We start from the raw sequence: 17,388 nt of genomic DNA, 5'->3' as shown, positions 1-17,388 counted from the left end.
GTGTTTTATGGACTTGTCCTTTAGGAAACCGTCTAACCCCTTTTTAAACTCTGCCAAGCTAACCGCCTTCACCACGTTCTCTGGCAACGAATTCCAGAGTTTAATTATGTGTTGGGTGAAGAAACATTTTCTCCGATTTGTTTTAAATTTACTACACTGTAGTTTCATCGCATGCCCCCTAGTCCTAGTATTTTTGGAAAGCGTGAACAGACGCTTCACATCCACCTGTTCTACGCCACTCATTATTTTATATACCTTCAGGGGTGGGGTGATCATTGAGGGACCCACCCAGTGAGGATCCTAGGTCGGCTGCCACCCAGGGTGGATTGCCGATGTGCACCCCCCCCTCGGGTGCAGCACGACACCCCCCCTGGTGCAATGATACCCCCAGCGCATCAAACTCCCCCCCCCCCCGGGTGCATTCTTAGCTGCTGGGAGCAGCTGTGCAGCTCTCGGCTACACTGGCTCCCTCTGCCTCGGAACAGGAAGTAACCTGTTCTGGAGCAGAGGGAGCAGGGAACCAGCGGAGCCGACAGGTGCGCGGCTGCTCTCTGCACCCCTCCAGCAGCATGCACCCGGGGCGGACCGCCCCCACCGCCCCACCCTTGGTACGCCGCTGGACCCACCCCACAATAGCCAGGCCCCCTGCAACCAGTCACAGAATCTACGGCAAGGCAGAATTGGTGTATTGAACCTGAGGTCTTTCATTATAATTTGGGGACCATGGGTCAATTTTAGCAGACAATGGAAAAGGTGCCGGTACTCAGTACCTCCTCAAAAAAAGCCCTGGGCTGCAGTAGCCTGATCTCTAACTCATGTACTCAGCTGGGGGAGACTATGAGCCCCAATAGTCTTAAGGTACTTCTCTGTATGAGGTGGTTCCAGGTATCCAAGGGGAGCGCTCTCTGAGACTGTCTCCGGGGAAGAATGGGTCTGGATGATGGTCTGTGAAAAGTAATAATTTTCCCTCTGCCACCTCCTGGCACTCTCTGTCTCTGTCACACCTACCCTCTCTGGCCGTGTACTCATCATCCTCAATCAGGCGTGCCAGGCCGAAGTCAGCAATCTTGCAGCTCAGCGTCTCAGACACCAGGATGTTGGCAGCTCGCAGATCCCGGTGAATGTAATTTTTATGCTCGATAAATGCCATTCCCTCTGCAACCTTCAGAGGGGAGAGAAAGGCCCCATTAGAGGAAGGAGCAGGATATTTGCCCATTCTGTCATGACAGTCATGTATGCCCAGGCTTCAAGAATGGCACCTGGGTATCAAGTCAGGCAGGCTGCCAAAGGTTCACTTTGTTAAAAGAAAAACAAACAAGTATTTGCACAGAGAAAATGCTTTCATAAGAGAAACAAGTCATGCCTTTTTTCCGAGTAACCCAAAGGAGATTCCAGCTTTCCTATCCGGATTTGCAGTTCTTTTCTGGTGTTTGATTTACTTTTGTTAATTTTATGAGTAATCTAAAGTACTTTGCTGTACCTATACAATTAGAATTTATATCAAATAAAATTAAACCATAAACCATAGAAAGCTGTACACGAAAAACTTTGTTAATCGTTACCTAACACTGGGGTTTCCTTCAACGAGTTGTCCTGAAGTCTGGTGCAAATATCCATTCTCCCGTCTTAGGTTTCTTGCAAACTTAGAGGCCAGTAATACACATTATTTTCATGCATTGAATAATAAGTTCACAGGGAAAAGCTGGTGATAAAAGGGTCCTTTTACTAAGCTGTGGTACGTATTAATGCGTGCTTACCGCAGGTTAAAAACGATGCTGAGGCTCCTGTGGCAGTTTGCGGATTGGTGCGTGTCACGTGCTAAAATATTGAAAATATCTTTCGGCACTGGGGTGTGTTTGGGGCGGAGAGTAGGTGTACCCAGTGCTAGTCGGCTAGCGCAGTGGCATCGCCGCGTGCTAATTAGCGCAAAACCCCTTACCGCCTAGTAAATAGGTGTCAGTAAGGACTCCTGTGCTAATGGCCATGTGCTAATTGGAAAATTAGCGTGTGGCCATTAATTGAACAAATGGAAAATGCGCAATTTTAAAGCTGTGCTAAAAGTCGCCTCAGTGTGTGGAAACCCACGCACTAAAAAAAGCGCAGGCCGCTTTGTGAAAGGGCCCCAATGTTTGTATAAATTTCAAATTTTGTTTCAAAAATAAATTAACTACACCTCAGAGATGTTCTTACGTTTTGTGGAAAATTGCTGGTTTGTATAAGTTTCCACATGAAATGTAACTCACGTGAACACAGGCACTGAGCTGATCTGCATGATTTTTTCATCTTTCATTACCTATTTTTGCAGATACCTTTGTGTTGCACTTTGTATAAAAAACACAAATAATGCACAATTTCATTTGTGCTGTTAGGTGCTATTTTTGAATACTGACATGTCTCTGAAATACACCTACAGCTTGGTATATGGGCCTTGGTGATTTTGTTGGAAAAGGTTGCGTTCCTGCCCTGCTAGTGAAATGTAGCCAGTTGTACACAGCGGTCTGCGTATACTCATACCCCAATCAAAAGACTGTAACAAGTAGCAGGTAAACTACAGGGGACTGTGAATGACAGCTCGTTGCTGTATAGCCCATGGAAGCCAGAATAAAGAGAGAAAGACCGCCAGGCCCAAAACAGGCAGAGAGGCAGGACAGGTGAAGCACTGCAGTGTTGCACAGTGTTTCTAATGCATTATGGCTGGGTGGTTAAGTTGTGGTGAGGCAGAGTGGTTTTAATGCAGTATGACAGGGTGGTTAGGTTGCAGTGAGGCAGAGTGGTTTTAATGCAGTATGTGACAGGGTGGTTAGGTTGCAGTGAGGCAGAGTGGTTTTAATGCAGTATGTGACAGGGTGGTTAGGTTGCAGTGAGGCAGACTGTTTTTAATGCAGTATGACAGGGTGGTTAGGTTGCAGTGAGGCAGAGTGGTTTTAATGCAGTATGACAGGTGGTTAGGTTGCAGTGAGGCAGACTGTTTTTAATGCAGTATGACAGGGTGGTTAGGTTGCAGTGAGGCAGACTGTTTTTAATGCAGTATGACAGGGTGGTTAGGTTGCAGTGAGGCAGACTGTTTTTAATGCAGTATGACAGGTGGTTAGGTTGCAGTGAGGCAGACTGTTTTTAATGCAGTATGACAGGGTGGTTAGGTTGCAGTGAGGCAGAGTGGTTTTAATGTAGTATGTGACAGGGTGGTTAGGTTGCAGTGAGGCAGACTGTTTTTAATGCAGTATGACAGGGTGGTTAGGTTGCATTTTACATGGTACCCAAATGCCAACTTAGTCTCTATAATGGAACCTGGAGGCCCAGATGCCATTATAAAACACTATCTTAGTGCACAGATTTTGGGTACCTAATTTTTAGTGTCCATTAAAGAATTGGCCCCCCATATGTGCTTAATATTCTGTGAGCACTGGTAAGTATTCAGAAACATGGAAGAATTAGTTATTCCAGGGACTTTACCTGTGCAGCCAAGTCGATTAGAATGTTAATACCCAGTCTGAGTCCCCGAGGAGTCTTGAGGAAATCCACCAGGCTGCCTGTAAAAACACAAATGCAATGATTGCTCTTTGCCCATCTCTAGGGCCATTGCTTTCACTAACCTCCTCCATTCTGTCACTTTCACTACCTTCCTCCATTCCATCACTTTCACTACCTTCGTCCATTCCATCACTTTCACTATCACTATCCTTCCTCCTTTCTATCACTTTCTCTACCCTCCTCCATTCCACCACTTTCACTACCCTCCTCCATTCTGTCACTTTCACTTTCACTAACCTTCTCCATTACATCACTTTCACTGTCCTTCTTCCATTCCATCACTTTCACTACCTTCGTCCATTCCATCACTTTCACTATCACTATCCTTCCTCCTTTCTATCACTTTCTCTACCCTCCTCCATTCCACCACTTTCACTACCCTCCTCCATTCTATCACTATCACTGTCACCATCCATCACCATTCCATCACTTTCACTACCTTTCTCTATTCCATCACTTTCACTACCTTCGTCCATTCCACCACTTTCACTACCCTCCTCCATTCTGTCACTTTCACTTTCACTAACCTCCTCCATTACATCACTTTCACAACCCTCCTCCATTCCATCACTTTCACTATCCTTCCTCCATTCCATCACTTTCACTACCTTCGTCCATTCCACCACTTTCACTACCCTCCTCCATTCTATCACTATCACTGTCACCATCCATCACCATTCCATCACTTTCACTACCTTTCTCTATTCCATCACATTCACTACCCTCCTCCATTTAATCACTTTATTTGTTGCATTTGTATCCCACATTTCCCCACCTATTTGCAGACTCAATGTGGCTTACAATAATACATCATAGCAAGCGTCAATCAAAAGTAGATAAACAATTGGTTACATAAAGAACTTTCACTATCAATCTCCATTTCATCACTTTCACTAGTCACTACCCTCCTCCATTTCTGGAGGGGGAGCGGGGGAAGGTTATCATTTTCACACTCCCATCTTGCATTTCTGTGGCCATTGCTCTTCCTCTCTGTCTTCTTGCCTGTTCTAGTTTGTCTTATCTCCATATTGCTGTCTTCCAGCTCCTGCTTCCCACCCCTTCGGTGTCCCTTCTGCATCCCTGGGGTCATCATTCCTCCTCATACACTCTGTCACTGTTCTTTGTCTTTGGGGCATCAGTCTCTTCAACTCAGGTCCACATGATTCTTTGCCAGCTGTTCTCCTTTTCTTACTGTTTCCCTCCACCACTTAGGTCATCACTTCATCCCACCCTCTCAGTGCCCCTCTCCAGCCCTGGGGTAATTTTTCCTCCATCTCATCTTCCTGGCTGCTCTCCTCAAGGACATCAAGTACTTTGACACTCCTGCTGCTGAGTTTCCTATTATAGTCTGTAGCTGCTTTGCAGCCCTTCCTGTCTGAGCCCTTCTCTCCCGCCAACTCCATCTGAGATAAAAGAAATGTATTAATAACCAAGTGTTCCTCTGCAACAATGGTTTATTCGTCTTCCCTGTTACAAGATGTCCCAGTAATTAATGCACATGAATTCACTCTCTGCAAAAATGAGGCTATCAGGAAAATGACTTTAAAGGACTATCTATGCTCAGGCACAGTGGGGAGACAGGGAAGAAGTGAGACAAAACACAAGACTTGAAAGAGCAGAAAAAGGAAAGAATCTGGAAAGGGGGAGAACCTTAGTTAGGCCAGAACATGTTCCATTTCCACTGTAGCACGGTTTTAGTTTCCTTTTCTCAAAGGCGCTATTTTTGGAGAGCTTCCTCTAGCATTCCTTGGAGAATACAATATGTGTCCAACCCTGATTTTGCAGCTGGAGGGGAAGAACACATTTTCCTGGCCTGTGGCTTAACCAAACCTGTAACATGCCACATCTACTGAAAAATTGCCAAATTCTGCTCTGGTCTTTCAGTGCTAAACTAAGTTCACAGTTCCTGCCTTGTAAAGGATCCCCCTTCCCAGGGTCATCTCAAAGGCTGAGCAATAAGGGTAACCACCCTGGGCTCCAAGCCTGGGGAAGGGGGCACAATATGCTTCTGGGTCAGTCTGTAAGTGTAAAGTAGAGAGTGATGCAGGGACAAAGTTACAAAGTTTGTCCCCGTTCCTGCAAGCTTTGACCTAGTCCCTTTCCTGTCCCCGCAAGCTCTGACTACTACTACTACTTAACATTTCTAGAGCGCTACTAGGGTTACGCAGCGCTGTACAGCTTAACAAAGAAGGACAGTCCCTGCTCAAAGGAGCTTACAATCTAACCTGACCATACTTGCCAATCTTATTGAAACATATATATAGATATAGAGAGAGAAATAGAGAGAGAAACATACATATATACATACCGATGTATCCTATAGGGGATAGGAAAGTGCTGTGTTCAGGCTGAAGAACAGGGAGAGAGTCTGCTTAGATCAGGCTAGAAATGAGGGGATAAGAGAGTGCTGGGTTCAGGCTGAGGAGGAGAGAGAGAGAGTGCTGGGAAGGTAGAGACCAGTAGGATGAGATCAGGCTGCAAAAGAGTAGATAAAGGGAATTTCAGACCTGGTTATGTAAATACAGTCAATTAGAAATAATGAAGTGCTGAGCAATTTTATTAAACCAGTCAGCCGACATGGCCACGTTTCACCCTACGGCTGCGTCAGGGGTTAGAAACTAATAATAAATAAAAGAACAATTACAAATGAATATAATAAATGAAAATATAGCATACTTAAAAACAACCAAATATTCTTACAAAAACATAATCATGCAAACAACATAACATAAGTATTCTAAAAACAATAAACAGAGTTAAACTAGCAATCTGTGTTCATTAAAAACCACATCCCAATTAAACACGCAAATACATGCATTAAGGATAAAAGAAGAGCACCCAAAGGGAAAAAACTCAGCCTAATAGTTAAAATGTATCCAAACACCTAAAAAGGTGAATAAAAACAAAGTGGAACTATTGAAAATCCTCAATCAGCAGTCAAACAATAAATCTCTGATCAAAATGAAGCCACAGCAGTTCCTCTCTAGGAGAGCAGATTCACCACCTTGTTGTGCACTACTCGGCACTATTTATATGCAGTGAAGGGTCAAAGGTCTCATGAACGAACAACTTTTAAGCAACGATAAAAACAGAATTGAAAATGCCTTTGGGTGCTCTTCTCTTAGCATAATTTACTGTTTATACACAAGTATATAGTCTATTCATGGATGATTATTCTGATTGGTTGGTCTTTTATCCTTAATGCATGTATTTGTGTGTTTAATTGGGATGTGGCTTTTAATGAACACAGATTGCTAGTTTAACTCTGTTTATTGTTTTTAGAATACATATGTTGTTTGCAGGATTATGTTTTTGTTTTAAGTATGCTATATTTTATTGTTTGTTCTTTTATTTATTTTATTCAATTGTTATTGTTCTTTTATTCGTTTATTTATTAGTTTCTCTAACCCCTGACGCAGCTGTAGGGTGAAATGTGGCCACATCAGGTGACTAAATAAAATTACTCAGCACTTCGTTATTTCTGGTCTGTCTCTCTGTTTGCTGCTATATCGGTTTGCAGATCATCACATCTTTTGTTGTCTGCTCAATTTATCATTCCAGTCATCACTTTTTCAATCATTTCTCTACAAGACAGTCAATAATCCTTATTCACCTTATATGCCGGAGATTCTGATACACCTATTTGTTATAGTAACAAAGTAAATGACGGCAGATAAAGACCTGTACGGTCCATCCAGTCTGCCCAACAAGATAAACTCATTTTACATGGTATGCAATACTTTATATGTATACCCGAGTTTGATTTGTCCTTGCCTTTCTCAGGACACAGACCGTAGAAGTCTGCCCAGCTCCCGTTTCGTTTCCCAATTACCGGTGTCGCCACCCAATCTCCGCTAATATTCCGCGGAACCATTCCTTCTAAACAGGATTCCTTTGTGTATATCCCATGCATGTTTGAATTCCTTTACCGTTTTCATCTCCACCACCTCCCGCGGGAGGGCATTCCACATATCCACCACCCTCTCCGTGAAAAAATACTTCCTGACATTAGTCCCGAGTCTGCCCCCCTTCAACCTCAATTCATGTCCTCTAGTTCTACCGCCTTCCCGTCTCCAGAAAAGGTTCATTTGCAGATTAATACCTTTCAAATATTTGAATGTCTGTATCACGTCACTCGTTTCTCCTTTCCTCCAAGGGATACATGTTCAGGTCAGCAAGTCTCTCCTTGTACGGTTTGCAATGCAAATCCCATACCATTTTTGTAACTTTTCGTTATGTCCAATAAATAATAGTTTCACAATGTTAAAAGGTATTTATAAACACAGAAAGCCTACAGTGATCAAAGATTTATAGCACACTATAAAGGAAACATTTAGACACAAAAATTAATCAATTCAACTTAAACTGTATATTTTAGTTATCACTCTTCTGGCTAATTCCCCTTACCAATTAGTAACATGGGAAACGAAAAGCTAAACAAATTGCACATTAAAAATAATAACAACAATAACAAACAACAGAAGGGTAAAAATACAGCAGAAGACAACCTATTTTGGTCTAAGTAAACATAACTGGGCAAAACTCCAAAATCAACCTAAAACACTTAGCAAATAGTTGCTGACCTTTTTCTCAGCTCTGATTACATCAGAGAGTTGTTTTTCCCAAATGAAGCAGCCTGAAAGTGGAGGATAAGGTTTTCAGAATTCCAGGTCTGGAATAAAACTGCACTCTTTAATGTTGTTAGATCATGGATCTATTCAGAGGCAGATTGATATCCTCATTCTGTTCTCCTTTAGTATCCTCCATTCTATCTCCATTACTCTCCTAATAATTCCTATTAATAACCTTCATTCTGTTCTCCACTGCTTTCCTAATAATTCCCATAGATATACTCCATTTTAATCTCCATTACTCACCTAATAATTCCTATCAGTATTCTTCATTCTAGTGTCCATTACTCACCTAATAACTCCTATCATTATCCTGCATTCTCTTCTCCATTACTCTCCTAATAATTCTTATTGATACCCTCCTTTCTACGCTCTATTATTATCCTAATAATTCCAAGCATTCTATTTGCTTTGTTCAGTGTCATCACCATAGGAGACAACTTTTCAAAATGATTGGGGGTACTAAACTGAAAACAAATTTCCCCTCATTGGACACTGTAAAGTAGTTTGCTCAATATTAGGGGAGCCCAAGCACCCCCAGAGCTGGCACCTATGGCTGTCTCACTCGGAGCTGAAGATGTTCAAGTACCGTCTGCAATGACTGTAAGATCATTTTCCTGGGTGGTGGCTCTAAATACGGAACCCAGCATCACTTACCTATAATTAGGGTTATTTTTTCCCTATTGCACCACTTTGCACTTGTTTACATTCAATTTCATTTGCCATTTGGACGTTCAGTGCCCCATTCTCTCCAGGTCACTTGTGATCTAACAACTTTCATCAATCTATATCTATCTATATAAAGCAGACATGTGTGTGTGTGTGTGTTTGTTTGTCCGTGTCTGAACTCCTCTGGCCCCCGAAGAGCTACGGCCACCAAACCCAGCAGACAGGCTCTACCCGCCATAGCCCAGGTTATTGTGTAGTTTGAAGCGATTCGGTTCACGAGGGCAGTCAGGGGAAGGGAGCAATACCTCCATCTATTAAATGAATAGGCTGCAGGTCGGAAAGTTCTTTCTTGCTGTTCCTAAGCGACAGACTGCTTAGGACAAGGTGAGGGTCAGAGACTGGTGGGGAGAAACACGGACAGCAGCTGTGCAATTGTCTCTCATTCTCTAGTATCCTCTTCCCTATGGGATGTTCAGAGACTGCTGGGAACGGGGTAGGGAGAAAGGATTGGGGTCAGGCTGGGAAGTGTGTGCATGAATTCACTACCCCGTCAGGGGAATGCTCCTCAAAAAGGGCAGGAAACGGAATTTCAATATGCCCTTGAAAAGAAGGCTGTGTTTTGACATGAAAACGGTGAAAGCCAAATGGCAGACACTTGCTAGATTGAAAGAAACAACTAATCAAGAAAATCAACCTAAACAAATTGATCAGAAAAGAAAACTTAGTGCTAGGTAGGGATCCAGTCTCCACATTTTCTGAGTTAAGGGAATATTAAACTCGTGTCAACCTTTCTCACACACCCCAGTCACACCCCTCAGTACCACACCCCCCACTCACATTCATCCGTTCTCACACACCCCTCAGCAAAACAACTCTAATCACACAACCCAGAATAGCACACCCTCACTCACACTCACCCCCCAATATCTCACCCTCACTGACACTCACCCGTTCTCACACACCCCAGAGTAACACACCTCCACGCACACTCACCCCTCAGCATACTTATACAGTGTTATTACACACAAATAAACCTTGCTTTTCTCAATTACAAAGTACTAACCTATTGCTGAGCAACGCCAGTGTGGACAGCTAGTTTGGTATAAATCATGGACTGTTTACCAGTGTGGTAGCCTTTCTCTGGAGTGCTTCCACTCTGTCTATATCCTTTGGGAGATACAGCCTCCAGAAGTAAACCCAGTGTTTTGGATGAGTTGCAATCAAGAACCTGCACAGAGCCAAATTTCATCACACTTCCACTGGCTATGTCTGTCTGAATGTACACTGGCATCCCTTTGCTTTAGCACAGGGTCATCCCCAGAATCTTTCTCCTCCCCTTCCTCCATCATGTCCATTCAGTCATTGGTATAGACTTGCTTTGCACTCACCGTTCTCCATGAACTCCGTGATGATGTAAATGGGTTCTTGGGTCACCACAGCATGCAGACGGACAAGTTTTGGATGCTGGAGATTTTTCATCAGGTTTGCTTCAGCCAGAAAAGCATGCGGAGACATGCTGCCCTGTTTCAGACTTTTAATGGCAACCTTTGTGTGACCGTTATAGAAACCTACAGAGATACAAAGAGAGTTAGGATGAGAGATGAGGAAACGTTAACACTTGTCAGGTACCGTACGGTGCAAAAGCAGGGGCTTGGCCTTCAGATATATGCTGACAATGTGCACAAAGAGCCATACTGCACAGGCTTAATGCTGTCTGGAGCAAAGGACGGGGCCTTTATTTCTTCTGTTTTAAGAATGAAGTATATTTAAGTTTGTTTAGATTTATTTAATGTAATTCTATAGCTATGGGAAGAGATAGGGGTAGTGTGTAGACTGTGCATCTTCACCCCAACGTTTTGGTTCTTTAAAAGCCTGGAAAAGGCCTTTCTGAGTACATTCAGGACCCCACCCACTTCCTTTCCAGTCTGCCCTACCTGCTCTGGAGCTCTCTCGGGAGTAGCCCCCACAATCTGCAACTGGCTGCCAGAGGGGCCACACCAAATTCAAGGAAGCAGGTGAAAGCCTGGCTCTTTTCTCACGTGGCCACTGGCGATCCATTCACTCTGCATCTGGGCTAAGCTTGCTGCACACCCTGTAACTAAGACCAGCTCCTCATATCTGTTTCAACTTCACACGGAATTTCTCTTCAGTTTAGGCTCCATCTATTTATCACAACAACTCTGTTCTACTCATCTATGTGTCTCTGTCAACTGCACTTGCACCCTTGGCTGCCTATTAAATGTTTTATTGTATTGCTCTGATTTTAGGAGCATCATATGTGTTGATTGTTAAGATAGACTGGAGGAGTAGCCTAGTGGTTAGTGCAGTGGACTTCGATCCTGGTGAACTGGGTTCAATTCCCACTGCAGCTCCTTTGACTCTTTGCAAGTCACTTAACTCTCCATTGCCCCAGGGACAAATAAGTACCTATATAAACTATGTAAACCGCTTTGGAGTTGCAAAAACCTCAGAAAGGCGGTATATCAAGTCCCATTTCCCTTTCCCTTATGACATCACAATATCAGAAGTGAGCTATCGGGCAATCAAGCCATTGTGACATCACTGATGAGGTTGGCTCTTATTGGTGGAATGAGTGGAGGAGTAGCCTAGTGGTTAGTGCAGTGGACTTCGATCCTGGTGAACTGGGTTCAATTCCCACTGCAGCTCCTTGTGACTCTGGGCAAGTCACTTAACCCTCCATTGCCCCTGGTACAAAAGAAGTACCTGAATATATGTAAACCGCTTTGAATGTAGTTGCAAAAACCTCAGAAAGGCGGTATATCAAGTCCCATTTCCCTTTCCCTTATGACATCACAATATCAGAAGTGAGCTATCGGGCAATCAAGCCATTGTGACATCACTGATGAGGTTGGCTCTTATTGGTGGAATGAGTGGAGGAGTAGCCTAGTGGTTAGTGCAGTGGACTTTGATCCTGGGGAACTGAGTTTGATTCCCACTGCAGCTCCTTGTGACTCTGGGCAAGTCACTTAACCCTCCATTGCCCCTGGTACAAAAGAAGTACCTGAATATATGTAAACCGCTTTGAATGTAGTTGCAAAAACCTCAGAAAGGCGGTATATCAAGTCCCATTTCCCTTATGACATCACAATATCAGAAGTGAGCCAAGTATTGGGCAATCAAGCCATTGTGACATCACTGATGAGGTTGGCTCTTATTGGTGGAATGAGTGGAGGAGTAGCCTAGTGGTTAGTGCAGTGGACTTCGATCCTGGTGAACTGGGTTCAATTCCCACTGCAGCTCCTTTGACTCTGCGCAAGTCACTTAACTCTCCATTGCCCCAGGGACAAATAAGTACCTATATAAACTATGTAAACCGCTTTGGAGTTGCAAAAACCACAGAAAGGCGGTATATCAAGTCCCATTTCCCTTTCCCTATTGGAGATGTTTTATTTCTGCTGAATGGTGTTTATGTATGTTTTTAATTTGTAAAGCTACTTAGATGTTTAGATGGGGTACAAATGTAAAAAATCAATAAATTGTATGTATCGTATCTGTCTTATATGAAAATTCTTTCATGCTGCCTATTATGATATTTATTATTATTTATTGCATTTGTATCCCACATTCCCCCACCTATTTGCAGGCTCAATGTGGCTTATATAGATTTGTTGACATTGTCATATCAGGATATCAGATACATTTAGTTTTGTGCAGAGATTAAGTAAGGGAAGAAAGAAGAAGCGAGGGAGGAATTAGGGTGATTATCGAAGTGGGCTTTCTTATCTGATTGTGTTGGTGAGGTGGATTAGCGTTGGCTAAAGGTTCTCATTGTAGGCCTTGTTGAAGAGAAATGTCTTCAGAGATATATTGTCTGTAACCTGAAGATGTTTTACGTGAAGGGTTGGTCTATAAACTAAGTATCCGCATTTATGCATGTAAATGTCTAGAATACATAAGTGGCAGGCTGGAGATAGGCCTGAAATCGTTGGGATAGGAAGGATCAAAGATGGGATTTCTTAAGAATGGGAAGTGGTGGGATAGCCATTAGGTTGGAAAATGTGCGTTACAAATGCAGAAAATAAGTAAGTAAAATGTTAGTCCACTTTTAAAGTTAATAAATAGAAATACTGGCAATAAAGGAGCAGCAGGATTGGGAGGGGGAGACTTAGCATCAGCTGAGGATAAACCTTGCAGAGAGTCCTGTGTGACTCAGGACACACACAAGCTTTACATGGTGCATCCCCAGGGCCCTCGGCAGGGCTGAGGGACGCTCACTCACTCTCTATAGCACAGTCCTCATTCTCATAAGTAGCAGAAGTAACAAATAAGTTCCAGAACATTTCCGAATGTACTGCACTCTTATGTGAGCTCCTAGTGAACAGGAAGAGAGGCAACAGTGATCCCTGGGCAGAGTTTTAAGGAAGGGTGAGGCCAGGTCTCAAAGATTGTGTGGGGCATCTGTACAAAACAGTTGCAGGTCGTACTCCTAGCTGGAAGAGAAGCTGATGGTGAAGGCAGGAACAGGAAGTGGTATGTGTGGGTGGCGGGGGGGGGGGGGGGCTGAGGCCAGGAAGTGATGGGGGGTGGGGTGGAGCACAGGAGATGTAGGGGGTGAAGGGAGGCTTAGAAATTGTTCAGGGAGGAGAGGAATTTGTGGCGAGTGAATCATAAAGCAGAAAGTTTTGATACAAATCTCATGTCAGATGTTTGTTCTGCTGCATATTGTTAGAATACTCGATGCAGTAACCAGATCTGCTCTGCCAGACATAATTAAAGTAGAGATAAACAGACCCACCACCACCACCACAGATGCACAGACTCTCCCCACTGCAGTGATATCTCCCCAACTACCAGAGGTCATGAGACATCCCCTCCCCACACAGGGGCTTCTCCCCCCCCCCCCCCCACCATGACAGGTGATTAGTCTCCTCTGCTCACAGCTGTTTTATGTTTTTAAATATGTTTATTGGCCAGCAGAGAAGAGAATACAACAACTTCAGTAATAATTCTCCTCCAGTTTAGAGTAAACTAAGTATGCGACCAGCGTTTTGACCCCCCCCCCCCCCTCCGGATCACTGCTGTTTTATGTTTAAATCATTTTTATTAAAGATAAACCAAAGGTTTGATTGTTGTATACATTCTTCTATCAACATTGTCATCCAGTTTTCAATGGCCATTGTGTAGTGTGTTTCAATTGAACACCAGTAAAAGAACAATCCAAATGCAACTTCCCCCCCCCCACCCTAATACAGACCCCCCCTCCCTCTTACCCCCCATGAATAGTGGCAAGCTTGCTCCCAAGGAGAACATGAAGGATTAACCATTAGAATCTCAACATAGCAGATACACTAGAGAGAAAAGGAAGACCTGTACTCTGATAGCTCCCTCCCCAATTAACCCCAATGCTCCACCACGCTGTGTGTTTCTACATTCTTTTCTCTGCCTTTCCCCGTTTTATGGAACACAGTTAAAAAATGCCACATTCTTCCTGACTATGCAAAAGCGTAAAAAAAAATCTCTCCATGCTTCAAAGACGATTTAAGATAAAACTACGTGCCCTGGGTGTTAGTACCTGGATATATGGTTCCCATACATCCAGAAAAGCTTTCCTCCTTTTTGGGGAGGATCCCACCGCCCTCCGCTCTAATAGTAACAGGTCATGCAGCTTGTTCCTCCAGGGCCAATATTCAGGAGGATCTTGGGATACCCACGCATTCATAATAAGCTTTTTCCCCACGATACTAGCTTTCCTAATAAACTTTCGTGCCCCCCTGGTATGCATAACGAACACTTCATATTTATCCAGTAAGATAGGATCACTGCTGTTTTAAAAGAGATCTTGGCTTATAGGTCAAGGATATGTCTTTTCATCTGTTGTGTCTCAAGTTGACTGATGAGCTGGAATACTTTGCTTCCCTCAGTTCACCTGGAGCTGGAGGTACTTTATTTTCAGAAAGAAGCTGAAAACGGTTGGCCTTTTCTTGAGATTTGTGTTTATTTATTGTATGGCTCTTATGCTGCGTTAGCTTTTAGGGTGTAAAGTGTTACTATGTCTGTGTGTTGGATTCTGCCTAATATTACACAAGATAGGCTGGGCTGGCTACTGCCCTAGGCAACTGCTTGGTCCTGCCTAATAGTTGCCTAGGGCAGTAGCTTCTGGGTGGGTGGGGGGAGCGCCAAAGAACACAGCAGTCAGAGCAAACTCCACACACATACCCTCAGACACACCCCACACCTTCAGATATCCCCTCATTCAGACACAGGACACCCCCACCCCACCCCACCCCATCATACCTTCAGACCTTCTTTCTCAGATAGCCATTCTACACACACAACCCTCCTCAGCCCTGACAGAAGGACAGACAGGTACAGACACACAGAAGCAGCTCTGTGATATCTTTCTATTTCTATGTCAAATACCTTTTTCCAAGCCACATCTGTGTGTTGTATTATTGTGCTATAAATCCCACTGCCCCTGAGAAGTGGACCTGGGACCAAAGAAAGGAACCCAGGACCAGACGAAAGCCAAAGACAATAACCTGCTGGATCACTGCCTCGCTTCCAACTCCTTCTATCCCGCTTAATTTGTTCAACTCTTTGGTTACTCCGGTAAACTCTTTTGTTATCATGGAGTTCTGTTTGATTCTAAACTATCATTTCAAAATCATGTTTCTTTAGTTGTTAAAAAAGGCTTCTTTTGGCTCCATCGTATCTGTTTTATTAGTCGATTTATGGATTTTTCATCACTGGATACCTTAATTTATGTCTTTGTTATTACACACATTGATTACTGTAATACTATTTTGTGTGGTATCCCTGCTTTTCTTCTCCGACATGTGCAAAATTCTGCCGTTCGCTTTCTGTGCTGTTTCGATCATGTCACCCCTCTGTGCCGTTACAATCATTCACCCTTTTTTCATTCAATTGCATTGGCTCCCAGTTCAGTATAGATCTCCATTTAAAGTGCATGAACTTTCTGATTAATTATGGATTTCCTATGTTTATAGGTTTTATGTATTGTTTGTTTATTGGTAATTTTGTAAATCGTTTTTGGTTTGACTACAGGAAAAACGGTATATCAAGTGAAATAAATGATAAACAATAAAGTTCTTTGTTTGATTCTTAGAGCACTTCACCAGGGTTATCCGTTGTAGCTGTCCACAGTCTCCTTCCCGATCACTTCGTTGCTTAGATTCCCACAGGTTGGTCCTTCCATCTCCTAAGAAAGCTCACTATGAGTCTACCCAGCACTCCACTTGTTTTTCCCTTGGCACCTTCTCTCTGGAATGGTTTGACTCTTCATTTACACTCTGAACTTTCCTTTGTTAGAGTTAAATCCCTTCTCAAAGCATATTTTTTTGAATTGGCATTTGGAACAAAATTACCCATATCGGAGCCTAGCTGACCTGCATTCCACCTAGCGTGTAGGGTTAAGAATTTGTACTTATTGTTTTTATCCTTTTTTTTTAAATTAAATTTGGGTATGTCTGTGTTATTATTATTATTTGTTGCATTTGTATCCCACATTTTCCCACCTTTTTGCAGGCTCAATGTGGCTTACATATTACTGTTACCGGCGTTAGCCGATTCCGGTCTGAACAGATACATGGTATGAATGAATACAAAGTGATATTGTGGTAGATAAGGTACATGTATGGTAGGTACAATTGGGGGGAACTTAGGGAGGGAGGGAGGGAGGGAGGGAGGAGGAGTCAGGTAATGTCCATTACGTTCTTTGGTTACATTGTGTCGCAGGTGCCCATGTATTTTTATGTTGGGTCGGTGGGGTATGCTCATTTGAACAGGTCTGTTTCTAGTGCTTTCCGGAAATTAAGGTGGTCTGTCCTATCTTCAAATGGTGTTCCTTTCTATTTTCTCTTAATTTTATTGATTGTAAACCGCCGTGACCTGGAATACACTACCGAAAGACCTAAGATTCGTGGACAACTACCTAATCTTTCGAAAACATCTGAAAACCCATTTATTCAGAAAATTTCCTCCTGCTAAACCAACCTAGTTACGCAGGTCTCCTGAAAAACTACATGAATATGACAATGGACGGAAGTGACCTAAGCTTCCAACACTCCAAACACTCAACATGTTTGACCTGTGGCAAATATAAAACATTTACAACCTGTCAAAAACAAGAGAACTATAAACCTCATACAAATGATAACATTCTTCTATATAAAGTGTAAACAATTTACTCTGGACTCCTGTAAGCCACATTGAACATACCAACAGGTGGGAAAATGTGGGGTACAAGTGCAGAAATAAAATAAATGATGCCGTTTGGGATTTGGTGAGTTTATCCACTCCTACCCTAGCTGAGATAATATTAAACCATCGCTGACCTCATGTGCAACTTTCTTTGAATGAATCACCTTACTTTCTAACCCTTTTTATTGTCTTACCTGCTTATATGTTACATCTTCACTAATTACAATGTTCTATTACGTATTGTGTTGACATTGTAAGTCGTACTTTGTATTGTTTTTTAATATTTTTACTGCTGTAATTGCCTCTTGCTCATGTTTGATCTATTCTTACTTTAAACTGCCTTGAATGAATTCCTTCAAAAAGGCGGTAAATAAAT

The 17,388-nt window shown here is 42.9% G+C and overlaps 1 protein-coding gene across 1 annotated transcript in view; it reads right to left on the bottom strand.

Annotated features, from left to right (window-relative positions):
- The window catches only part of LCK (LCK proto-oncogene, Src family tyrosine kinase), a 44,793-nt gene that overhangs the window by 8,993 nt on the left and 18,412 nt on the right, over window positions 1-17,388 (bottom strand). Inside the window, exons 9-11 of the mRNA XM_030219633.1 lie at window positions 10,220-10,399; window positions 3,454-3,530; window positions 1,009-1,162 (exon numbers count right to left, since the gene is read on the bottom strand). Coding sequence (XP_030075493.1) covers window positions 1,009-1,162; window positions 3,454-3,530; window positions 10,220-10,399 — 411 coding nt within the window. The remainder of the gene's footprint in view (window positions 1-1,008; window positions 1,163-3,453; window positions 3,531-10,219; window positions 10,400-17,388) is intronic.

This window comes from Microcaecilia unicolor, chromosome 11 (genome assembly GCF_901765095.1).
Source record: "Microcaecilia unicolor chromosome 11, aMicUni1.1, whole genome shotgun sequence".
NCBI classification, from domain to species: domain Eukaryota; kingdom Metazoa; phylum Chordata; class Amphibia; order Gymnophiona; family Siphonopidae; genus Microcaecilia; species Microcaecilia unicolor.
The sequence above is the reverse complement of the archived record's forward strand: the minus strand, read 5'-3'. Positions and strand labels throughout refer to the sequence as shown.